General features: G+C 33.1%; 1 protein-coding gene across 1 annotated transcript; it reads left to right on the forward strand.

Moving 5' to 3' along the window:
* Positions 1 to 1,887: 1,887 nt before the first annotated feature.
* On the forward strand, positions 1,888 to 9,129 carry LOC125777436 (uncharacterized). The gene is made up of 3 exons (XM_049452336.1): positions 1,888 to 2,416; positions 6,074 to 6,341; positions 9,077 to 9,129. Exons 1-3 carry the CDS (start codon positions 1,988 to 1,990, stop codon positions 9,127 to 9,129), a joined length of 750 nt encoding a protein of 249 aa, XP_049308293.1. The 5' UTR covers positions 1,888 to 1,987.
* The last annotated feature ends 15,808 nt before the right edge of the window (positions 9,130 to 24,937 follow it).

Genomic DNA, 24,937 nt, shown 5'->3' on the forward strand with positions numbered 1-24,937 from the left:
CATTGTGGTAACACGCTTTCTGTTTGTTAAATTTTCAACTTTTTTACTTTTAATTCTGAAGTTGTTGCCAAATTAGCGTATTCCTATTATTTTCTGACAATACATTTTAAAACGTTTTATAATCAAACCAATTTATTTTCTTATATTCATTATATCAATAATGAGGAAGCAGTTTACTTAGCACTTTAAAGTGAAATAATCTCTCGTCTTTTTGCAAAAGGCTAATATATTTTGTAGCCACGTGTTAAATTCTGTATTGTATCAATATGAAGTGATTTGTATTTATCTTTGTACCATGTGCGAAAAAAGGCTACTTTCCTTTTTACTTCTGTTAATCTTCATATAAAAATATTGACTAAATATTATTTTTCATAAATTTAAACTTACAGTCCTTTTCAAGATAAACTAGATTTGTTAAAGCTTTAACAACTCATAAATTATGTGTTATCAGATCGATAAAAAATAAAATATGTAATAATGAAGAAAATCTCCAAAGGGTACTTTTTATTGCAGTCCCTCATCATACTCATCATAATGTTATTTTTGCTGACAGTCAAAACATTAACTGAATAATAGGTTGTAGTAAGCCAATAACAGAAAAAAAGGCGAAACCGAATATGTATGTAATGAGAACCTTTATAAACATTACTAAGAAAGAAAGGCTAAAACAATAATAATCCTAACGCTTTAATAAACACCAACAAATATATTATAAATACTAAGTGTCTATGAAAGAATGCTGGAGACACTACATAGTTGCAAGAAATGGAGGAAATACATACAAACTTGGAGTAAAGCATGGTAAAAGAACACAAGTTATAACAAGTAACAAAGGGCTACGTTCAGGTCTAACCGAACATATTATAAACTTGTAACTTATAAGGCTTGAAGCCAGTGGAGTACCTTCAGGTACATAAGGTCTATGAGTTTACCGATTTTACACATAAAAAGCACAAATATACACCTGTGCCAGAAAAACACGATCTCTTAATTTTATTATGATAAGGAAATTATTGACCCGATTCCACCCTTTTGTAGTACACAGAATTTAAAATTGCTTTATATAAGATTGTGTCATTAGTCCGATTTCGCCCATTACCACATTGTAGCATACAAATTTCAGTGGAATATCTCATACCAAACTTGATTGAAATTGGTCGGGAGAGTCTCAATATACCTTATTTCATCTAAAAGTGGGCGGTGTCACGCCTTTCGTACAATTTTTATCCTGGCTCTGACGTACTTAGTTACAGATTTATCGCGCTAGTTATGTGTACACTATCATCCCAACCAGACACCACACAACAAAATATTATAAATTGGACAAAATAAAAGATTAAAGAAAAACAAGTAAACATTACAAAAAATATAAGATAACAAGTAGAGATAAAGAACATAATGCAAATGCATACAAACATGTTTTGGTCCTTATGTTTGACTATAATGATAACCCAAACATTATCGGGTAAACCCCACAGTCATGTTTGTTTGCATTCAATAGAAAATAAGATTACATTTTACAAATATTGTATTTCATAAGAAAATAAACAAAACAAAGAAATAGATTAAGAAAATTGTAATCACTTTAGTAGTTATATAAGCAGAACATAACTTGAAACATCAGAGAATAAAATATAATGTCTTAGAAATAACATCATCGGCATTTTTATTCCTCCGCTCGAACAAACCTAAAACTGGCGCAGTCGGTAAAAACAAAGTTGAGCGATACTAAAAACTGAAGTTTTTAAGTTTCGTAAGCTTTAGCAACGGGAAGCAAATCTTAAGATTAGCTCCCATTTTAAAAAGATCTCTTATATATACAAATATATAAGTCGGTCGGCACAGATAGCCAAGTTTAAGAAATTTAAGTTTCTACACAAGTTATCTGGAACGTCGGAGAGCGACTCCGAGGACTACAATTTGTGAAGGCGAAGAATAGCTTCATTCCGCCCATCAACATTACCAGGAAGAGTGGGATTAAAGATTAATGCCCCACACACAGAAGACGCAGAAAGAGCGAAGTGCACCATACAAAGCAACAACAACAAGTTCAGTTGTAATAAAAGAGGATACATCAGCAATGAATCCAGGCGAGCAGCAACCACTTCAGATGACAGGATCGCAAATTTTGAAGGAAGCTTCAAGAATCATGGACTTTGACGGCAGAGATTTATCATCATTCATCAGGGAAGTTGACATGATCCTTCCTTTATTCAACCCCAACCCATCAATGTTGGAATTTGTAACGCAGCGACACGTCAAAACAAAAATTAAAGGAGAAGCAGCAAGTGTCATCCGGCCTTTGGGACCTACACCAACATGGCAGCAAATGAGAGAAGAACTCATAAAGAATTTTGGAGTAAAGGAGTCGTACCACACCCTTTACAATCAGGCGATTGTACTACGAAACTATAACGTAAGTCAATATTTCCAAAATTTAAAAGATATTTTAGATAAACTAAATTTAAAACATGAATTCGATAGGATAAAGCCTATAGAATTTTCCCCAATTAACAACGAAAGTTTAATTCTAAAAACATTTTTAAATGGGATACACCCCAACTTAAGCAGTGTAGTGATTAGTAGAAATATAAGCACCATTAGAGAGGCTTTTAGCGTTCTTCAAGAGACAGGTTTGCTAATACAATTTGATAAAAGACAAAACAATTATAAAAGAAATAATTATAGAAATTTTTCAAATAGAAATTCTTTGTCTCACAATTTTGGCAATTTCAATAATAACCAGTATATGCAAAATTCCAATAATTTTCAATTTGGACAAAATCAGCCGAGAGAATTTCGTAACAATTCTAACCAAAATGACAATTATCAACAATTTAGCTTTGGACAAAGTAGGCAAAATAATTCACAACAATCTAGAAGATATAATTCAGTCCAAAGGAGACAAAACCCCCCCGAACCGATGGAAATAGATCACGTTCAAGAACAAGCAAATTTTCGGTTGCCAGCCCAAAACAATCGTTACCGATAATAGAAGTGACCATAAAAAATTCCAAAATTAAATGTCTTATTGACACAGGGTCTACAACATCATTATTGAAATATAATGTGTTAAAAGATTATGAATGCATTGAGCTTGATAAACCAATACACTTTAGCACCATTAAGGAAAATTTTTCCCTAAATAAAGAGTTAGTCACCCCAACCCCAAACGAATTCAATGAAAAAAGTTATATACATTGGAAACTAACCAACATAAAAAATAAAAACTTTGATGCAATAATAGGACAAAATATTTTAAAACCTATTAAAGCAATAATTAACTTAGAAAAGGAGTATGTAGAAATAAACGGCAATAAAATTAAATTTATAAACTCATGCCCTTACAATTACGAAGATATTAATATACTTACAGAATGTAAAGAGAATTTGCTAGATATTTTATCAAATAGTGACATGAATGAAGAAGAAAAGCAAAAATTAGAATACATTCTAAAAGCAAATAGCGATTTATTTTTCCAAGAAGGTAAAAACCTTTCTCATACTCATGAAATTCAGCATGAAATAGTTACAAAAACAAGTAGACCAACTTATAATAAAATTTATAGATATCCCCAAATTCATGAAGAAGAAATTATTAGACAGATGAACGAGATGTTGCGCCAAGGTATAATTAAAGAAAGTAATTCCCCGTACAACTCGCCTCTTTGGATTGTACCGAAAAAGCAAGACAATTCAATGAAGAAAAAATGGAGAATAGTTATTGACTACAGGAAGCTAAACGAAGTCACTATAGATGACAAATTTCCAATACCCCATATAGAAACAATACTCAGCAAACTTGGAAGAGCTCAGTATTTTACAACATTAGATCTTGCAAAAGGCTTTCATCAAGTATTAATAAAAGAAGAAGATAGACCAAAAACAGCTTTCTCTACACCCCAAGGACACTTTGAATTTATAAGAATGCCTTTCGGACTAAAGAATGCACCAGCAACTTTCCAACGTTTAATGAATTCAGTTCTTAGGGAATATATCAACAAGATATGTGTAGTTTATTTAGACGACATCTTAATTTTTAGTTCAAGTATTGAAGAACATACCCAAAATATCACCAAAATATTTTCAGCATTAAGAAAACATAATTTAAAGATTCAGGTAGATAAATGCAAATTTTTCGCGAAAACAACTGAATTTCTAGGTCACACTTTAACAACAGAAGGGATACAACCAAATTTAAGCAAAATCGAAAACATACAAAAACTAAAGTTGCCTACTACATCAAAGCAAATTAAATCATTCCTAGGTATAACAGGTTATTATAGAAAATTTGTAAGAGATTACGCTAAAGTAGCACATGGTTTAACAAAATATTTAAAAAAGGATATTAAAATAAACACTCGCGATCCTCAGTACATATCATCCTTTGAAAAACTTAAAAATCTATTAGTAAGCCCACCAATATTGAAATATCCAGACTTTAACAAAAAATTTGGCATTTCAACTGATGCAAGTGACTTTGCAATTGGCGCAGTATTAACCCAGGACAGTCATCCTATAAGCTATGCTAGTCGAACACTTAACAAACACGAAAGAAGTTATTCCACTACAGAAAAAGAACTACTAGCTATTGTCTGGGCAGTGACATATTATAGACCATACATTTATGGCAGAGCATTCGATCTCTTAACCGATCACCAACCACTTAAGTGGCTCCAAATAAAAAACAAGGGAAAAGACATTAACCCAAGATTGCAAAGATGGTTAATTAAACTAGGTGAATACAATATTAATATAAATTACGTGAAAGGAAAGGAAAATAACGTAGCCGATTTTCTAAGTAGAATAGATAGTAACACAGGCGAGATTCATTCATTGGAAGAAGACAACATAAGCACAAATGCTACAATCCACTCTCAAGAGGAAGAACTAAATGATCATTTTCCAATTTTACACACTATTGTAAATCGCTTCAATACACAAATCATTTTAACAAACAAGAAAATTATGGAATCTGAAGAACTAGGCAACACGAAGAAAATTTTTATTAGCGCAGAAGATATAAAAAATAATAATTTCATAGATCTTTGTCGTAAGCACATAAATAGTGGAAAAGTAGGTATTTTTTCTTATTTAACCGATAATCAGTACAATATAGTTCAGCAAAAGCTTATTCAAATATTTAATAGACATGTAAAGTTTTTTAGATGTGAATTCCATGCTAAAGATATGAAAAATGAAGAACAAGTTTATAAACAAATTGCTCAATATCATAAAAATGAAACAGGCCATGCAGGTATTAACGAAAATTATGAAAAATTGAAAAAACTAATATACTGGAAAAATTTGAAAGTTTTGATTCAAAAATATATAAATAATTGCGACGTTTGCAATAGAGCAAAATATGATAGAAAACCTTTAAAACCAAAATTTCAATTAACGAAAACACCATCAGATATAAATGAAATAGTTCACGCGGATATATACATAAATAAAAAATGTTACTTCCTTACTTTTATAGACAAATTTGCGAAATTTGCTATGGCATTTCAGCTAGAAGATAGAAACAGTATAACTATTATAGAAAAGCTTAGATTATTCTTTTCTATCAAAGGTAGACCCAGAATGTTAATATTAGATAATGAATTCAACTCAATTAACATAAAAGATTTTTTTAGGAAAGAAGAAATAGAAGTTCATTTTACAAAACCAAACAGTCATACTGGGAATTCAGATATCGAAAGATTTCATAATACTCTATCCGAAAGAATTAGAGTCCTAGAAATTGAAAAACCAAGCCTTTCGACAGCGGAAAAAGTATTTCAAAGCATAGAATGGTATAACAAATCTTATCATTCTACAATTAAAGCCACACCTCTTGAGGTTATAAATGGAAAAACTGATAAGAATTTGATTAAAGACACTATTCAGAAGACTAAAGAAAAATGCATAGGAAAACTAAATAGAAATAGAGAAGAGTCTAATAACACTCAAAAAGAAGGTTACGTAAAAAATTATAAAGCAGTTCGGCACAAATACGAACCAAGGTATAGAAAATTACCATTAGATAATATTCACCCGACAAATATTAAACGTCCAAACAAATTTTTAGGTCAAATACATCTTCAAAATAACATTGATGATAGCAATTGTAATAATTAGCAATGCAGCCAAACTGGAAGTACATGAAATACATACCGACAATGGATACGCAGAAATCATCACCAACACTAAACAGATTGTTACATCATCTGACCTCGTAATTCACATAATTGACCCTCACGAAATTCTTTACATACTAAATAATATAACAAAAATCTCGCAAACTTATTCACATTTACATTACTACACCCTATCTAATGAAATTGAAATCTTGAGAGGTAAAATCAAAACATTAATCCCAAGAAAAGAAGTTAGTAGAAAAAAGAGAGGGTTAATTAACGGTATAGGTTCTGTACATAAATTTCTATTTGGAACGATGGATGATGGAGATAGAATAGATATTGAACTCACCTTAAGAAAGTAGATGAAAATTTACATAATTCAATTACAGCTCTCGACCACCAAATAAAAATTAATAATTTCTTTTCGAACACGTTTACAAAATTAAAACAAATTATTGAAGACGAAAGAAATAATTCTTTAGTGTATCAAGAGAGAACAGACAAAATATTGATTCTTCATGAACAAACAATAAAGATAAACATTCTCAAAGACGCAGTAAACCAGATTCAGGAAAACATTATTTCAGCAAAAAATGGTATTTTTCACCCAAGCATTTTAACAAATGAAGAAATTTATAATTACAACATAGACCTCAACAAACTTCAATATATAAAATTATGCGCCTTGGAATATAAAGAAAATTTGTTAATGTTCGTAGTCAAAATCCCAAAAGAATTTCAATCGGTACAATTAAAAACTATTATTCCTATACCAAACACAGCAGGTAAAGAAATAACAGCAGAAATCGAAAATGTTTTTGAATACAAAAATGTCACTTATAAATTCGAAGAAGCTAAAACACTCAATGAACTACAAATTTCTAAACATTGCATCTACTTATTAAATTGTGAACTTATCAAAAATAGCATTACAGAAATTTTACAAATTGATGAAGAAACTATTTTAATAAAAAATGCAAATGGCATAGAACTAAACCAGAACTGCGACAACAGAAAAATTAAGTTGAAAAACACTACATTGATTCATTATAATAACTGCACTATTAAGACCCTATACCAAACATTCTCAAATACTAAAATTTCATACAATCAGAGATTCTATTATCCAAACTATGATACTCACAATTTCACTAACAAAATTACAATTAACGACCTTGTATTTAAAAACGAAGAAAATTTAAAAGAAATTAATGAATTAAAATATCACAAAAATATCTCTCATATTGGAATATCAATTTTAAGTATTATTGTGATTATAATAATAATTTTAATATCTTGTAAAATTAAAAAAATGAAAAACAATACTATTCAAACTCAGGAGAGTTTTCCATTAAGGGAGGGAGGAGTTATGTGTACACTATCATCCCAACCAGACACCACACAACAAAATATTATAAATTGGACAAAATAAAAGATTAAAGAAAAACAAGTAAACATTACAAAAAATATAAGATAACAAGTAGAGATAAAGAACATAATGCAAATGCATACAAACATGTTTTGGTCCTTATGTTTGACTATAATGATAACCCAAACATTATCGGGTAAACCCCACAGTCATGTTTGTTTGCATTCAATAGAAAATAAGATTACATTTTACAAATATTGTATTCATAATGCAAATGCATACAAACATGTTTTGGTCCTTATGTTTGACTGTAATGATAACCCAAACATTATCGGGTAAACCCCACAGTCATGTTTGTTTGCATTCAATAGAAAATAAGATTACATTTTACAAATATTGTATTTCATAAGAAAATAAACAAAACAAAGAAATAGATTAAGAAAATTGTAATCACTTTAGTAGTTATATAAGCAGAACATAACTTGAAACATCAGAGAATAAAATATAATGTCTTAGAAATAACATCATCGGCATTTTTATTCCTCCGCTCGAACAAACCTAAAACTCGCTTTTAGCAGTTTATAACATTACCTTTATATAAAGAGAGTGAGCGGGTTCTTATCCGATTTCTTCCATTTTCTCACTACCATGCTGGAAATTGAGAGAATTAAATGGAATTTAAAATTGTGTTATATGGGAAGTAGGCGGTGATTATTTTTACACTGTGATATAAAGATAAAAGAAAAAAGCCATGCAGTAAGTTTAACCGAAATCGGTTGGTCGGGTGCCGATATAAGTGTTTCCACGCAAAAGTGAAAATTACATAAAACCATGACATAACATTTCGAGGATAAAATGTTTAAGAAACAGTGAAGGAAATTTTAGATGTTAATAAAAGGGAATATTGAATGAAGAATATTGTAATCAATAATCTCTGTGGAATTTAAAATTGTTAACGTAAGCAACGTTGTTAATCTAATCTTGCTAAACATATTTTCTTAAACTATTTAAGTTATTTATCAATTCATATGGAGTAAGTATACCTTTAAAATCGTTATCCAAAGTTGCAGGTGTAGATGCTTAAAAATCGGTTTGCCATTAATTTAATTATGAAGAAAAAATTTTCCAGAAAAGAAGGAATCGGAACAGATTCGAAGAGAAGTCTAACCGGGTTTTTTTGCTATATTATTTCTATGGTCACCATACTTTTTTGTGAACCTTCAATATTTTCGTTTGATTTCTTTTTGTACCTTCCTCTGTTTTTCACTTACTTCAATATGTGCAGCAACATAACTGATTAAATTGCAAATGAACAAAGAACGAGTTTTTATGCTTAAAATCAGACATAATAATATTTAGTATTCAAAAATAATCATTAGGACAGATGGATGGAGATTTTAACTTTGGAAAATATTTTCGACTGCATTACAAGATATTGTGATTGCAATGTTATTTTTTGCATTTAATTTTTCCAAATTTTCTTTCTACATCTTCGATTTTAACCATCATTGATGTTCACATAAGCTGCAAAAACAGCCCACCTATGTTTGGACCAAATACATTTTTTTGCTTAAACTTTCAGAAATAGGAGATATTTATGATCGCACAAGTATACGTTTGACTAAGTATTTGTGACTTTATGCCGTTTAATTGCGCTTAAATTTCAAGGAAGCATAAGATACACAAAAAAAAACTGAAAATAGAAAATTAAGTTTTTAGATACAACTTCTTGCTTTCACTTCTACCTCAAAAAGACTCTACACTCGGCCTCACATTACTACGCATTCTTGTTACAATACTTGATATTTTCTGCCACTGCAAAGGCAACAAGGACTACACTCTGCGCAATAGCAACAATTGTTCAGGAAACTTTTCTAATTTAAATCAAGTCCTTGCCTAAATTTCCTTTTTAATTCGTTTTTGTTTTGCAGTTAAAGTTTGAAATTAAAATTAAGAAAAGTAAAGTTTAACGATTTGTTTCAAGGTTTTACGTTACAATAAATAATACAAACAAAGCCTCAGGGACATAGCAAATATGCAAAGAACAAACCAAACATATGTTAAGACCCAGTGACTATCTGTCTATCCGTCCGCCCGACCGTGCAAGCCGTAACTTTGATCAAAAATGAGATATTTAAAAAAAAATTTAGAGTATATGTGCGTATATGAACCACTGTCACGCCCACAGATCGCCATTCAACGAAAACACGTGGTATTAAATTTTACCACCGAGATGGCATGAGGGAGCTTTAGAGCTTTTTGGTGAAATCTTATATCTCGGGACCAGACCAAACAGATTTTGACAAAATTTAGTACATGACAATCCTTTCACATTCTTATGTCACATAGTGAAAATGGATGAAATCGGACAATAACCACGACTATTGCTCACATAGCACAACTTCAAATTCAACTTGATTTCTTCAGTTTCCAGTACACAAATCAAGAAGCAATTCATATAATGGGATACAACTTTGCACGAATGTCTTTAGTGTGTACCACTTCATGACCAAAAATTGGTTAACAGGTTAAGCTCCTAGGTACCGAATATTTAGTCCCCGGTACCTATAGTTGACTTTTGGTCGAATATGTCGATCAATGTGTGATATATATATATAACTGAAATTAAGAGATAAGCATTTTATTTTAATGGTATGTCTGTGCGTCAAAAATGGTTTGAATCGGACCAATACTTCCCTTAGCCCCCATGTACTTATGTAGTATAAAGATTTTCGAACTTCCGTTTGACTTTGTACCATATATATCGATCAATATATAAGTTATTCCAATAAAGATAAGGGAGCGTGTTTTACTCATAACAGTGTATCATTTTGCCTCAAACAGATAAATTTGGCCTATCCCCTATATAACTAATATCAGGATTTTCGAACATTCGGTTTACTTTACTTAACTTTACTCTTTATGATTGATTTTACACCTTAAATTTGATATTTGATTCTGGCAAATTGCAAGAGTATAAAATGTTTGGTTTCACCCAGTGCATTATCGCACTTCTTTGCGCAATAAATTCAGACATAATAAAAATCGAAGAATTCACTTTTAGAGCCTCACATAACGACGCGTATCTCAAATACTAATGAATATTTTGACGAAATTTAGCATACATGTCACTAACAGGACTACCAACTTACAGAAAAAAATACCAATTCGAAAAACACGCGAAGTAAAATTTAGAGGGCTAGCCCCTCCTAATTTTTAAAAATTTGTCGCCCATAGGTTCCCCTTGCTACTGTAATCTTCTGTGTCAGGTAACTGTTCTATATCTTTAGTCCTTATTATGGCTCTGTTTTCGATAAATAGCGTTTTATGGTCGTGGCAGCACAGCTTGCACGGATGAAATGGTGGACGGTCACCCGGATTTCAACTTTTATTGTTTCCCTGATCATTTATATTAATATTATTTTATATTTGTCTCGATTAGTTTTAGGTAATACGTGCAACCGTTAGGTGAACACAACTATAATACTCTGTAGCAACTGGTTGTAAGTGTATAGAAATGGTAGTAGTAATATAAAGCCGCCGATTAATGCGGTTTTTGAATAACTCAAAGAATAATACAATATCAAAGCGTTTAGTCTTCTCGATTTCCGCGTCTTGAATGTTAGTCCGGTTAGTGTTATGCAGCTCTCGCTTGTTTTCCCCACAACGCTTGTTGTTCACACTGCTGACCACCTTCCACGTATCACACCTCAGATATTTACGCGCTCAAATTGTACGTCAGGAGCAGCAGCTTGTAGGCAGACATAAGCGTAACGAGCTGAGGTTATTTATGTAGTGCTTGTATTGATAATCTTCTAATTGAAATTCCTTAACTAACCAACGAGATTCAAAAATATTAATGGCTTCTACTGGTTTTGAAGCAATTCTAATAAGTTTGTGTTTATTTTCTCTGGCACCACGTTGGATATTTATAAAGCAGAAGATATATATGTAGTATTCAACCATTAACCCTTAAATGCATGATTTTTCCTTTTTAAAATTCCAAAGTGTGTATTTGTAAGTGGCGCGCCAAGCTGTCAAATTATTAAAATTAAAAAGTGAAATGACATATCGTGAAAGTGTATATTCAAAAACCAACACAGATATTTTAAGCACCTAATAAAAGTAAAAAGTACTGTGTTTGCTACCGTTTAGAAAATATGTAAGGAAGAAAACACTGATGTATATATACATCATCATGCATTTAAGGGTTAAGGGGGTATTCTAGTCTAGAAGCATGCATTTCAGGTAATTTTTAAAGTGTCGAAAACAAAGCAATTAATATCTTTACTATCCAGTTTTTTACTAGTTAATTGTTAATTTTAGAAGAGTAGCGAAAAAAATTAAAAACTACAAAAAGTAAAAAATTTCAAAAATTATGAGCTGACGAAGTGGGGGGTCTCTAAAAATTTCCACGTGACCATACCCATGATTTCAATCCTCCTAGTTATCTGAAACCAAAAAGGAAAAAAGATTGTTAATCTAGGATAATGTCGCAAGGGTCGGAACTACGGAAAAGTGGGAAAAAAAATTTTTTCAGAAAATGGCGACTGCCTAAAGAAAGTTTTTTTTGGATCACTTTTTCTGACTATTTCGAATTGTTTAAAAATAATAAAAATAAAAATTTGGGGATGGGGATAGTTCCAACCATAGACAAGCCTATAATGAAGACTCTATAAAAATTTCAATTAAATGGGTCCAGTAGAACCTGAGAAATCGTGGGTACCGTTCCGAAAAAGTCAGTTTTGAGAAAAACGCGCTTAAAGTTTCGCGTTCCGGCCGAACCACTTTGGATGCCGGGTCAGAAAAATGCCTATATCTCCGAAAATAATTTGAATTTTGAAAAATCCTCTTGTACACATATTCTTGAATAATTAAACTTTGCAAATATAAAAAAAAATCGATTTTTTAAATTTCTAGACTAGAATACCCCCTTAAAATCATAAACGACTCCGATGTGTTTGTAAATCACTGTTGGCTTTGGCTATACTTAAAATAATTAAGTAAATATTGATACTCAATCAAATTGACAATGCTCGATTGTCAAGTTCTGAGTTCGTTCTGATTCCTAGAAATGGATTTTCGATTTCTTATGCGAAGAAGTTTGTTGAGACATTATATACAAGGTGTGTTTCAAAGTAAACAGGACTTCTTGAATCTTGTGCCCCCTGATGGTGCCATCTATCTCTCGACTGGTGAGTTAGAATCTACTATCCTTATCGATTGTCCATGACATTTCATTGCTTGGAAGTAAAGTAATTACGTTTTAATTGTCAATATGTTTGTGTTATCGGTGCGAAAATGAGCTTTGAACAAAGAGCTAATATTAAGTTTGGTTTTAAAATTGGTAAAACTTTTACCGAAACTTTTCAATTGATGAAAACAATTTATGGCGATGTTTACCTATCTCGTAGCAGAGTGCACGAGTGGTTCTACGTTTTCAAAGTGATCGTGAGGACATAAATGAGGATCAACATGTGGACCGATCAAAATCCGTGATCACCGGAAATTCCTGTGCGTGAATTCATCAAAAATCAGCAGAAATCTTCATTGAAATTAATGGAAATGGAATTAAACGTCTCCAAAACATCGATTTATCGTATTTTGACCGAACATTTGGGCTTACGAAAGGTGCGTGCACGGTTTGTTCGCCACAAATTGACTGACGACCAAAAATTGCTCAGAATCCAACATTCGAAGGACGATTATTTGACAAAAAATCACATTTTAACCATTAACCACTCCCCATACTCACCTGATATGGCACCGTGTGACTTCTTCCTTTTCAGAAAAATGCATTTGCCCATGAAAGGAAAGCTTTATGCAGACGTAGAGGCCATTCAAAAGGCTTGCACTGGCATACTGGCAGCCATACCGGCCAACGAGCTAAAACAATCGTTTGACATGCTTTTGTACAGTGCAAAAAGCTGTATTGAAGCAGAAGGAGACTATTTTGAATAAAATAAATTGATTTTGCTGAAAACCCATTTGTTCTGTTTTTTTTTAAGTCCTGTTTACTTTGGAACGCACCTTGTATGTTGAATTTTACCAAACATATTTCTTGTGCATTCAAAAGTTACTCATACGTCTCGTATGAGCTCCTCTGTTGTGTGGTATATACTTGTTTTTTTGCGTTCCTTGCATTTTGAGTTTTAACCCAAAAAAGAATTCAACGTAATCAATTTCCAACTCAGTATGATTCAACCATTTTCAGTTAATGAACTCGTTCATTTCAACTTCTTAATTTGATTACAGTAGTATGTATAATTTAAATACTGACTTCTTTTGTTCGCATTTTCTGGATAACTTTTTTTCTTTTCGTTACACCAACAATAAAATTTAAAAAATTACATATAATACATAAACAACAATAAGTGGTATACTCTTTTTAATCTCAATACATGCTGAAGGTATTAATTTTATTAAAAATTATCTCTCTAATTAACCAAAAACGCTTATGAAAGCTTAAATGCAAAACTATTTTAATTAGTAGTTCTTCTTAACTATACGCTCTTAATTAAGTAAAGATGATAATAATGGTTTCAAACATTATGCATAAGTAAACATTTTTGTTCTAATCTGGCATATAAATTAATTTAATTATTCGCAAACCGAAATCTTTTGATTTAATTTCTAACACCCGACCTAATAATTAACACATGCTTCAAAGCTAGCCAACCACACAGCAACTTAACTATTGACTTAAGTGCCTATGACTGGCCAACATACGAGTATCTGTACATGATTTCAAAGTAATACTTAAATACCTAAGCGAATGCTTTGTTGCTTATGGTTATGTTGGAGTGTGATAGTATAATACATATGTATGTACACCTTTGTTGAACTCCAACGCAATTAGTGTCATATTAATTAGACGATACTCTTCGGTTGTTGTCAGCTGAGACAAAGTAAAGTTAGCTTAAACTAAACGCCCCAACAAATTCACCAAAATTCACAACATTGTTGTTAAAACTGCAATGGATAAATATTCCCTGTAAAATCATCATTTTGTAATGCATATTTCAAGCTACTAGACTAAAACTTAAGCTAAATGCTACAAAGTATCATATATAAGTAAATATTTAAATAATAAAATATATGATACAATGGTTTCTTATAATATCCTAGAATGAGCGAACATATTCTATTTTGGTATATATTTGTTAGAATGTATTTACGGGAAGCCCGTGGTGAGTCGATTCGGCGCCATTCGCAACAACTCGGACTGAAAAGGCGTACAAAATATAGCTTGTGCAAGAACTAAAACCGCTCGACCTTCTCAAACGACATCGCTTCGCTTTATGGGCTCTTGAAAAGTTCCAAGAATATCGGAGGAAGAAAATTTGGCTCGAAATTTTTTTCACGTGTCATTTGCCAGTTATCAGTCAAAATGCTCCAACGAGTCAGCGAAAACTGGACTCAACGGAGAAACCATCAGAGACGTATCTGCGGCCAACATTTAATAGAGATAATCTTCTAGAAATAAATACTAAAGCATTTTTGTTCGAAATAAACATTCTCCATTATATTTCAAGCTTCTGCGTTTTTTCTTTAAAAAAAAGTAGGGAACCTTGAAGTGGATTACCCTTTACCAGAATCTCCATAAAACGTTCACTGTCTGATTTAAACAAAATTAAAAGATCTACCTTAAGCTGAAAACGTGGTATCTTTGCATAAGCGGAGAAAGCATTATTAACCCTGCCTTCATAACGTCATTTTTAACACTTTCAGTCATAATGATACGTTTGGTAGATGTATTGTTTCTTTTGGCCTTTCAATGGATACCACGAAACTTTATACTTTGATAATTTATTTGTTAAATTAAAATATGCATGCGTTGTGAAAAAAAATGTAGGAGGGAGAGCAAAATGTAAAGAGGTCGTGCGCCTCTTAGACGTACGTTATGAAAGCAGGGTTAAATATGTATATAGTGGCAAAAAATAGGCTGTTGCCTTTGCTTCGGCAACAACTACCAATAGAATGACGAAGAATATATGTATGTATACATATATGTATATAAAACATGAACTTGGATGTGTCATTAATGGCGTTGGAATGGCAAGCAAAATCGGCGATTTTTCACGTCGCTTTCGAACGTTAGCTCGTTAAACTTTTACGCTGCTATGAAATTTCAATTGGCGTATATATATTTTTTTTATCGAGCTTGCCTGCCACATGCTTGAGTTGAAGGCAAATTGGGCAAGGACATAACGTCCGACCTTGCAACCATCCATTTGCCGTGGTATAAGTCAGAGGTTTCACAGTTGTGCTGGTTGACTGACTATGCTGCCTCGTAAGTAAAGGAGCTGAATGGAGTGGAATTTTACTGCATTAAATATCGCTGTGTTTGTTGCTTTTTCTTCTGCACTGCACACTTTTTATTTCAGTTATTTTTTCATATTTTCTATTGTGTTTCAACTGTTTGAGCAGTGTTGAGTAGTTGCTGTGAATTTTCTTTGATGGCAAATATTTTGTGATTTTTTGTTTTTAGTGAAATATGCTTTTTATTTAATTAACCATTCAGGGAAGCGCAAAATAAGGTACTCGCATTTCATGAAAGCCAAATTCCTAAAAATGTCAAATTTAAAAGCTTATAAGCCCATACCTCTTTTAATTATAGTGAGAATTCAAAACAGTTTACCATATAATTCTTATCAAAATCAAATTTTCATCATATTTCGGTGCTCTTTAAATTATACACATAGGTGTTTACTTATTATTATAATTATTAAAAGTTGGATTCAATTTATTAAACGTTATTTAGTATTAATATTTTAAAGCGTATCGAATAATTTTTTTTCTATAATTTGACACCCAACTAACCCATCCAAAATCCGCCGTGCTTAAAAATTCACAGAGTACGATTACAAAACACAACTTAAGCTAAATTTCTGCGTGTATTTAGTTGTAAATTAAATAACTGTTATTACTTTACGTTCAATTTTATAATTATATCCGAAATTTCAATTTTATACATTTTTGCGACTTTCACGAAAATTTGCACAATCCAGTTACCTGGATGTAATCGCCAAATTAAGCCCTGCCAGCCAAAAATAACAATCAAAAGTCAAAACCAGAGAGCTTGGAAACAGAAGCAGAGAAATACAAGAAACACAAAACCTTTTTGATCAACCAATATAAGTTTGGAACTTTATTTACGTAACCATCTACATATATTTATGCATGTGAATGTATTTTATGTTTATTAATAGAAAATTTCAAAAGTTTGATCCTCGTTTCAAATAGCTTGCGCTTTTAGTTCACTCATTTAACATCTTTTATTATAGCCTTCTGTTTTACTGAACCTTCTCACAGATTTTTCTTATATCGACACTCTTTCAATGGTAGCTTAAACAGATTGCCAACATTGCAAAGAAGTTTGCAGGTTTCTTTTCGCATCCCTTCCCACTACTTGGAGTCTGTTTGTGTTTGTGCACCTGCGTTTGGGTTTATTGAGAAATTGGGGAGATGAAGAATTTTCATTATTAAAAATTTATGGATAATTTTTCACTTCATTAAACCCAGCATAAATAAAAACAGAACAAAACAGCAAACTCACTGTTATTTAGCCATCTCCAAGGCTTACTGTTTAAATAACTCTCAATACTTGAAATGTAACTTTGTGTTTTTGGGAAATGAGATTCGTGATAATTTTGGTATACAATTTCATCAACTTTGGCGTCAGCTTAAATGGCAAAATCAATATCAGCAACAAATTCCAACATGTTAGGTTAAGTTGCTTTATTAATAAGTTGTTAGTACACTTCTCAACGCACACTGGCGTAGTTGCAATTATATTATTTAAATTTTCTCATTACTATTTACTTTAAACATGAGTTCGAACACGAGTTTCAATTTTTATACTCTTGCAACCTGTTTCTATAGAGTACTAAGTACTATAAGTGCCATAACTTAGCACTAATTTAAGATGTAAAATTATAATGTGGTACAAGGGATTGCAGTTGCAAGGGATACATGGGAAAAATTAAAAAAAAAAAATGAGCGTAGTCCAGTCATCTAATCAGTTCAATGTACATATCTTCCAAACCAGTAATATGAGAACTCCTGCCGACAGTGTGAAAATGGATAAAATCGAAAAGTATTCCCGCTCACTTCCCACATAATGGAACAGTTAAAACCTACTAAAAGCTGAATAAATCAAAAATATAATACCCAACAGATATTAAATTTTGCCTTCGAGATCGTATGAAAGAGTTTTATGAGAACTGGTGTGAAAATTGGACAAAGGGCTTGGCACCTGCTTCTGACCGAAAATATTGGTCAATTTATGGCAATTTAAGTTCAGAGAGAATCCTTTCCTGATAGTAGTTTGACTGTGTACCACAAATGGGTTGAATCCGGTCAGTACTTTCCTTAGCCGCCATATACCTAATTTAAGGTAATCGAACTTCCGCCTGACTTTATACCGCATATACAACCAATATGTGAGTTATCTTAATAAAATTAAGAGAGCGTGTTTTTCTTACGCTGGACCATTTTTTTGCTTAAAATTAATAAAATCGAGTGAACGCTCGGCTTAGATCCCATATAACTAAGTAGTCTTATGTACATGAAGGTACTTCCTTGGCTTGGCAATAGTATGAAATGCTTGGTTATACCCGAATTTGCTCTTTCTATCTAGTCAAATCTGTGCTTTAAACTATGCAAATGAAATATAAAGGCAATGGTCAATACGTGAAGGATACTTTATTACCTATTCTAAAAGGTATTGTGTTTTACAATGTATTTTTTCTCAAACAATTAATCACATTTCATAACTTCACAAAAGGTCCGCTGCTCTTTTAAATGAAATTTACCGAGTAAGAATAACAATAAAAACTCACACTAGTTTGCTGTCGGTATTTAAAACAGAAAATTACTTCATAAAATTATGTTATAACTTTTCACAACAATATTAAATAGCTACAGTAGAAACTCGATTAACCGGACTAATTGCTATCGATAGGCATTCGGATAATCGAAAATCCGGATAATCGAATGTATGAAGAAAAACAAATAGATATTCATATTCTGCAACGAAAATCAATGTATTAAGAAATGAACACTTACTTATGTATGTATGTACATATTTTCTTTAGATTACACTACATACGTAATACTAAACTGCAGCATTAATCATGAAATACAATAAAATATTAAGGTACGTATGTACGAATAATTTGTCTACAATATGTATTTGGTAATTTGCATTTGGTTATTTCATGATAAGTAGGTAGGTAATAAGTTTAATTTGGTTTAAAATATTTGGTAATTGTCATTTGCCGTAAGCAACTTTTTCTCTTCATTGCTGCTTTATCACGAATTCGTTTCAGTTGTAGTAGACTCACAGTATAACTCTAGGGGTATTCTCTCGCTCTTGCAAACCCCTTGCACGGTGCAAGAATTGCATATCTTTCCTCTCGGTGCACCGGCACGACAACAAACACACGCAGAAAATTATTTGCAAGGGCTGTAAAATATGTCAGACCAAAAACCATGCAAGTCATGGAAAAATATAATTGCAACCCTGTTTTAGCTGACGTTTTACATAAAGTCATATAGCGTCGTTAAATTGTCTCTTACGCTTTGGCAGGTTTAAATATGTAGACGTGACACGCACGTCAGAGCGGAGTCACAATTGCAAATGAACTAAAACAATAATGAAACGCGCGGGGCAGCGGCAGCGACCCCACACTGCGCGAGCGGAATATGCAAGTTCCGACACGTTCATGATTCCATAATTTCTACGTAGGTATATATAAATTGGTCGCGATTGGTAGTCCGGATAATCGCGAATCCGTATAACTGAGAGCCGGATAAACGAGTTTTCTACGGTATTGTCAAATTATATGTACTTTGTAACTCTATCCACAATTTTAATCAAATAAAACTGTGCGGTTATTACGAAAAAGCTAAATCTTCCTGGTGCCGTACCGAGATTGTACCTTTTTAATTGAAAATTTTGCCAAGTAAGTTTGCTACATAATTAAACTCCACCCTAAAAGAACAATCAAAAATTAGAAGTAAAGAACGCGAATATGGAAACAGGAGGAAAGCATATTAAAAAACGTGAAATGTATGTACGTGCATCTCAGTTAATATATAAAGAAATTCAAACTTTTTCGTCTTGTTTGAAACTATTGTACTCAAGCTATTTTGTTCTTCTTCTTCTTTAAGTCTGATGCTTTCGTTCGTGTGACGAGTTGACCGCCATACATAATTACGTTAATTTCTATGACAGCAAACAACAGAAGGACAACAGTCGCTATGCGTTGTTTATATGCTTTAAAAATTTTTGCTTCCGTATTCATTTACTGTTCTTTCAATATTAATACCCGCCATGAGGTGCATGGATTTTAATGTCTTGGGTTTAAAATTTGCCATATATTTTTACTAACATTTTTGAAAACAATTCTTAGAAATCAAACATGAATTTGTGGATTAAATATAATTATGAAAGTTGAATTGAAAATCATAATATAATATTTCATCTTAAAAGTGGTGAGTTAAGGTGATTTTCTACGTCATGACTTGCATAACGATATTGCCACTGAGTTAGCAAATATAATTAACAACTTCCGAATCAGGTTTTAGTCTAAACTACTGTTGATTATCAGTTTGAAAAATGTGTAAACTTTTAAAAGTAATCAGATAATTTGGCTCATTGGGCTATAAAAACAAAGGTTCACAACTCAAAATTAACAATGAATTTTTTCTGTAGTAGAGTAAATATTCTTTGTTTGTTAACTATTAACTTCTTAACTCATAAAGCGATTTTCAGATTATAACGGGTGATTTTTTTGAGGTTAGGATTTCATGCATTAGTATTTGACAGATCACGTGGGATTTCAGACATGGTGTCAAAGAGAAAGATGCTCAGTATGCTTTGACATTTCATCATGAATAGACTTACTAACGAGCAACGCTTGCAAATCATTGAATTTTATTACCAAAATCAGTGTTCGGTTCGAAATGTGTTCGCGCTTTACGTCCGATGAGCGATGAGCGCTCATTTCTGGTTGAATGGCTACGTAATAAGCAAAATTGCCGCATTTGGGGTGAAGAGCAACCAGAAGCCGTTCAAGAACTGCCCATGCATCCCGAAAATCACTGTTTGGTGTGGTTTTGTACGCTGGTGGAATCATTGGACCGTATTTTTTCAAAGATGCTGTGGACGCAACGTTACGGTGAATGGCGATCGCTATCGTTCGATGCTAACAAACTTTTTTGTTGCCAAAAATGGAAGAACTGAACTTGGTTGACGTGTGGTTTCAACAAGATGGCGCTACATGCCACACAGCTCGCGATTCTATGGCCATTTTGAGGGAAAACTTCGGACAACAATTCATCTCAAGAAATGGACCCGTAAGTTGGCCACCAAGATCATGCGATTTAACGCCTTTAGACTATTTTTTTGTGGGCTACGTCAAGTCTAAAGTCTACAGAATAAGCCAGCAACTATTCCAGCTTTGGAAGACAACATTTCCGAAGAAATTCGGGCTATTCCGGCCGAAATGCTCGAAAAAGTTGCCCAAAATTGGACTTTCCGAATGGACCACCTAAGACGCAGCCGCGGTCAACATTTAAATGAAATTATCTTCAAAAAGTAAATGTCATGAACCAATCTAACGTTTCAAATAAAGAACCGATGAGATTTTGCAAATTTTATGCGTTTTTTTTTTTTAAAAAGTTATCAAGCTATTAAAAAAACACCCTATAAACGATAGTTGAAGGCATGCCTTGTACGTATATGCGTTTCCTTATTCGCTGGGTAAGAGTCCAAGTTCTCCTCACTTTGTATGTGTACAACTTAGCTTAAGCACAGCTAAACTATGTAGTACTTTAGTTTCGTTAATGAAAATATTGTGTACTTTTATTAATTCATTTATATTTGCTCCATATCCGCCATTGTTATTATTCACTAATCTACTAAAGCTGTTTCAACTTTTAACTCGGCTATAATCGCGTAAGCGTTGTCTACGCCATTAAAGAAGAAGAAGAAAAAGAAGAATCTACTAAACCATAAATCATTTAGTGTATCAACGCCTCCCCCTTTTTGAGAAATTAATGACAAATGTATTTTGCGTGAAACTCAACAATCTGGGAAGAACACACTTTCTACAATCTGCTTTCCACGCTCTTTCCTGCTACATACTATATACATATGTATGTATATAATCAACTGAACATATATTCAAACATTAACTACAAATAATCGAATAAATCTTTCTTTGAGGCCAAACTGAATGTTTGTTAAAACAACACTGCCAGGCAATAGGTTCACTATCTTCATACTAATCACGCGACGAAAGTACAGGAGAAACGTTATGATTTATTGGTGAATATAAGGTGGAGATTGGCATGGGAGTATAAAGCTTCAGTGTGTGGGGCATACTGGAGAACGGAGGTAAATAAAGGCATCAAATGTGGCAATAGAAAGACGTAATTCCATGTTTTTAACTCCATGAACTCTCTTAACTTGGCACATATGGCTTGCGTATGACAGTTTCATGTTATCAGATATCTGTAAATAGTGAGTGCCTCAAATTTCAGAAAGATATACTTATTTATGAGGTTATATAGATTTTGCATCTTCACAAACAAAAATAGGTTTGCAATAAAAATTTGTTACAAAGAGAAGGAAACATCTGAGATCTTATGAAATATATTTTCAAATGCTCTGCGTTACGAGATGAGTCGTTTCAGCCATGTCCGTCTGTCTCTGTACACACAAATTAGTCTCTCAAAAAGCTGCTAATATGCCAGAACCGCCGATATCGGACCACTAATTGTGAATTCATAGAATCGTAGGTTTGTCCTTTATATACTCATACGCAACGTTGAATGTGCGTTTACGTAAATAAGCCTATTTTGTTTATATTAGGGCAAAAAATAAATTGTTATTAAAGAATGTGCTTACGAATACTTATACGAGGGCTGCTATATATATTTCTGGTCTAATAATGAAAATAGGCATATATATCACCGAAAGTGCTTATGAAAAGTGTTTTGAGAACTGCAAATAACTACAAAACCAATATTGATGTTTAATTAAATATTTTGCGTTTTATTTACAATTCACGGGGACTTTTTGACACAATATATATTATGTAAAATATCTGATTGGTACCGATTTCCACCTTTTAGACCAGAAGTTAATTTCTTCTAGTAAATATCAGAGCTCGCATGACTTGTAGACGAAACAGTGCAATAATTTACAAAAAAACTAGTATCAATCAGAACCTGCAAAAAAATTTTGTTAGACACAATTGCGGACTAGAACTTTATTATGACGTATTCAATAAAAAATGCTTACTGGATTTTCCAAATTCACCCAATCTGCTCTACGTATATTATAAGCAAAAAGCATGTGTTTTGAGACGATATTATGTTATTTATGTTTAAAGGGTTTACAAATTTGGGTTGGCTCAAAACTTTCCGGTATATTTTAATTGATGTGCATGTACATATCATCTAACAATTTATTCAAAGTCGTGATGGTTAGTACTAAATGAAAATCAAATGGAAAGTTTTAGTTATGCCATCTACGTGTCATCATATTAAAACTTTCCATATGAATTTCGTTTAGTACTAACCATCACGACCATGATAGGGGTATAAATTTATCATTTTCTGATTAATTCTTTAGTGATCGCATTTTGTGTTTAGTGTATGTAGGTGCGCCTAAGCTGACATTCGACCAAAAACAAGAATGAATTGATGCTTGCAATGGTGTTTGACACTGTTTACCCGCTTTAAAATCGTCGATATGTGACAATGAATGAAATTTGGCAGTGCACGAATCGAATATAAAGCGAGCAGAGAAGACATAACATGATGAAATCTATATTTTGAATTACAAATGGAATAATATTCATCGAAAATATGCACAACAGAACCACCGTCAACAGCGATTATTACACTTATGTACAAATTTTGCCTCCATATATTAAGAGTTATTGAGTGATTGATTTTACGTCGAGGTCTTAAATTGAAAGCGTACAACATACTGCTAGTGCAAGAACTGAAACCGCTCGATCTTTTCAAGCAACATCGTTTCGCTCTATGAGCTCTTGAAAAATTCCAAGGAGATCCGCTGGTTTCGAGTCAAATTTTGTTCAGCGATGCGGCCTATTTCTGGCTCAATGGGAATGTAAAGAAGGAAAAAGGAGCTTTGTCATTTTATTCAGAAAAAACAGTGGGTCTCGGCGACATTTGGTTTCAATAAGACGACGTCACTTCCACACATAGCATTAATCATTGGGTTTATTGAGAAAACACATCGTTGAGTAAAGTAAAGTAAAGGATATTGTAACAAAACGGCGATTATTTGTAACGAATTTATAGTTAATAGTTTTAATAGTTTAAGGATCACTGTGAATTATTAGTTTAAGCACATTATTGTGAATTATCGCAGTGTCCTTTCCTCCCGACGTTCGTTTTCGGTGTCCATACTGTTGGAACTCCGATTATAAATCACTCAATTTCCGAACGCCGAAGAGATAGGCTGAGACACTGCGGTAAGTTGATCTTGCAGATCATTGCATATTTGTAATAACCTTTTCTTTATAGAAATAAATTGCTGTTGTTGTTATTGCTCTTGTATTTGTTACCGTATGCACGTGTACGAAATGTATGTGCGCATATATGGGCATTCAATGACACAATTAAATTCGCCAGCCAACGGAATTGAGACATCTTTATTTCGCATGGTCTTATTTGCGATCTTTATTTCGCAGATCTTTATTTCGCAGTCTTACTTGCGATCTTTATTTCGCATGGTGTTATTTGCGATCTTTATTTCGCAAGATCTTCATTTCGCAAACTTTATTTACGCATCTTATTCGCAGTATCCTGTAATTGCGTGAGCTTTACTTCGCATCATCTTTATCACGCAAGACTATGCATTCATTTATACTGTCGCCAAATTGAGTGCCAACAGCCAATTCTTGCTGTGCCGTCACTCCCGTGCCAGGGGAGTATATAATTTATATTGTGAAGCTTTATGGGATAACTGATTAGTTACGAGCCGCCATCGTGACACAACTTGTTAACGTGTCTACCGCCAAACGGGACGCCTTCCCGCTATCCGCCGTTACGTCGCCAAACGGGAAGCCATCCCGCTATTTGCCGCCACGTCGTAACCGTTACGTCGTCAAACGGGAAGCCATCCCGCTATTTGCCGCCAACGTCGTAGCCGTTACGTCGCCAAACGGGAAGCCATCCCGCTATTTGCCGCCACGTCGTAACCGTTACGTCGCCAAACGGGAAGCCATCCCGCAGTTCTTAGTCACCATCGTCATAGGTATTATATTGCCACTGGGAAGCCATCCCGCTATTCGCCGCCAATTCGTAGCCACCACGTCGCCAAACGGGAAGCCATCCCGCAATTCTCCGTCAACGTCATAACGTTTTATATTGCCAAACGGGACACCTTCCCGCT

This window comes from Bactrocera dorsalis, chromosome 1 (assembly GCF_023373825.1).
Source record: "Bactrocera dorsalis isolate Fly_Bdor chromosome 1, ASM2337382v1, whole genome shotgun sequence".
Classification (NCBI taxonomy): Eukaryota; Metazoa; Arthropoda; class Insecta; order Diptera; family Tephritidae; genus Bactrocera; species Bactrocera dorsalis.

Bases quoted from the DNA above. Each gene is read 5' to 3' on its own strand.
- LOC125777436 (XM_049452336.1), top strand. From the start codon at position 1,988: ATGCCCCACACACAGAAGACGCAGAAAGAGCGAAGTGCACCATACAAA. The intron at 2,417-6,073 runs GTAAGTCAATAT...ACAAATTTTTAG, and splicing joins TTGTACTACGAAACTATAAC to GTCAAATACATCTTCAAAAT. The intron at 6,342-9,076 runs GTAAAATCAAAA...TTAAACTTTCAG, and splicing joins TGAAATTGAAATCTTGAGAG to AAATAGGAGATATTTATGAT.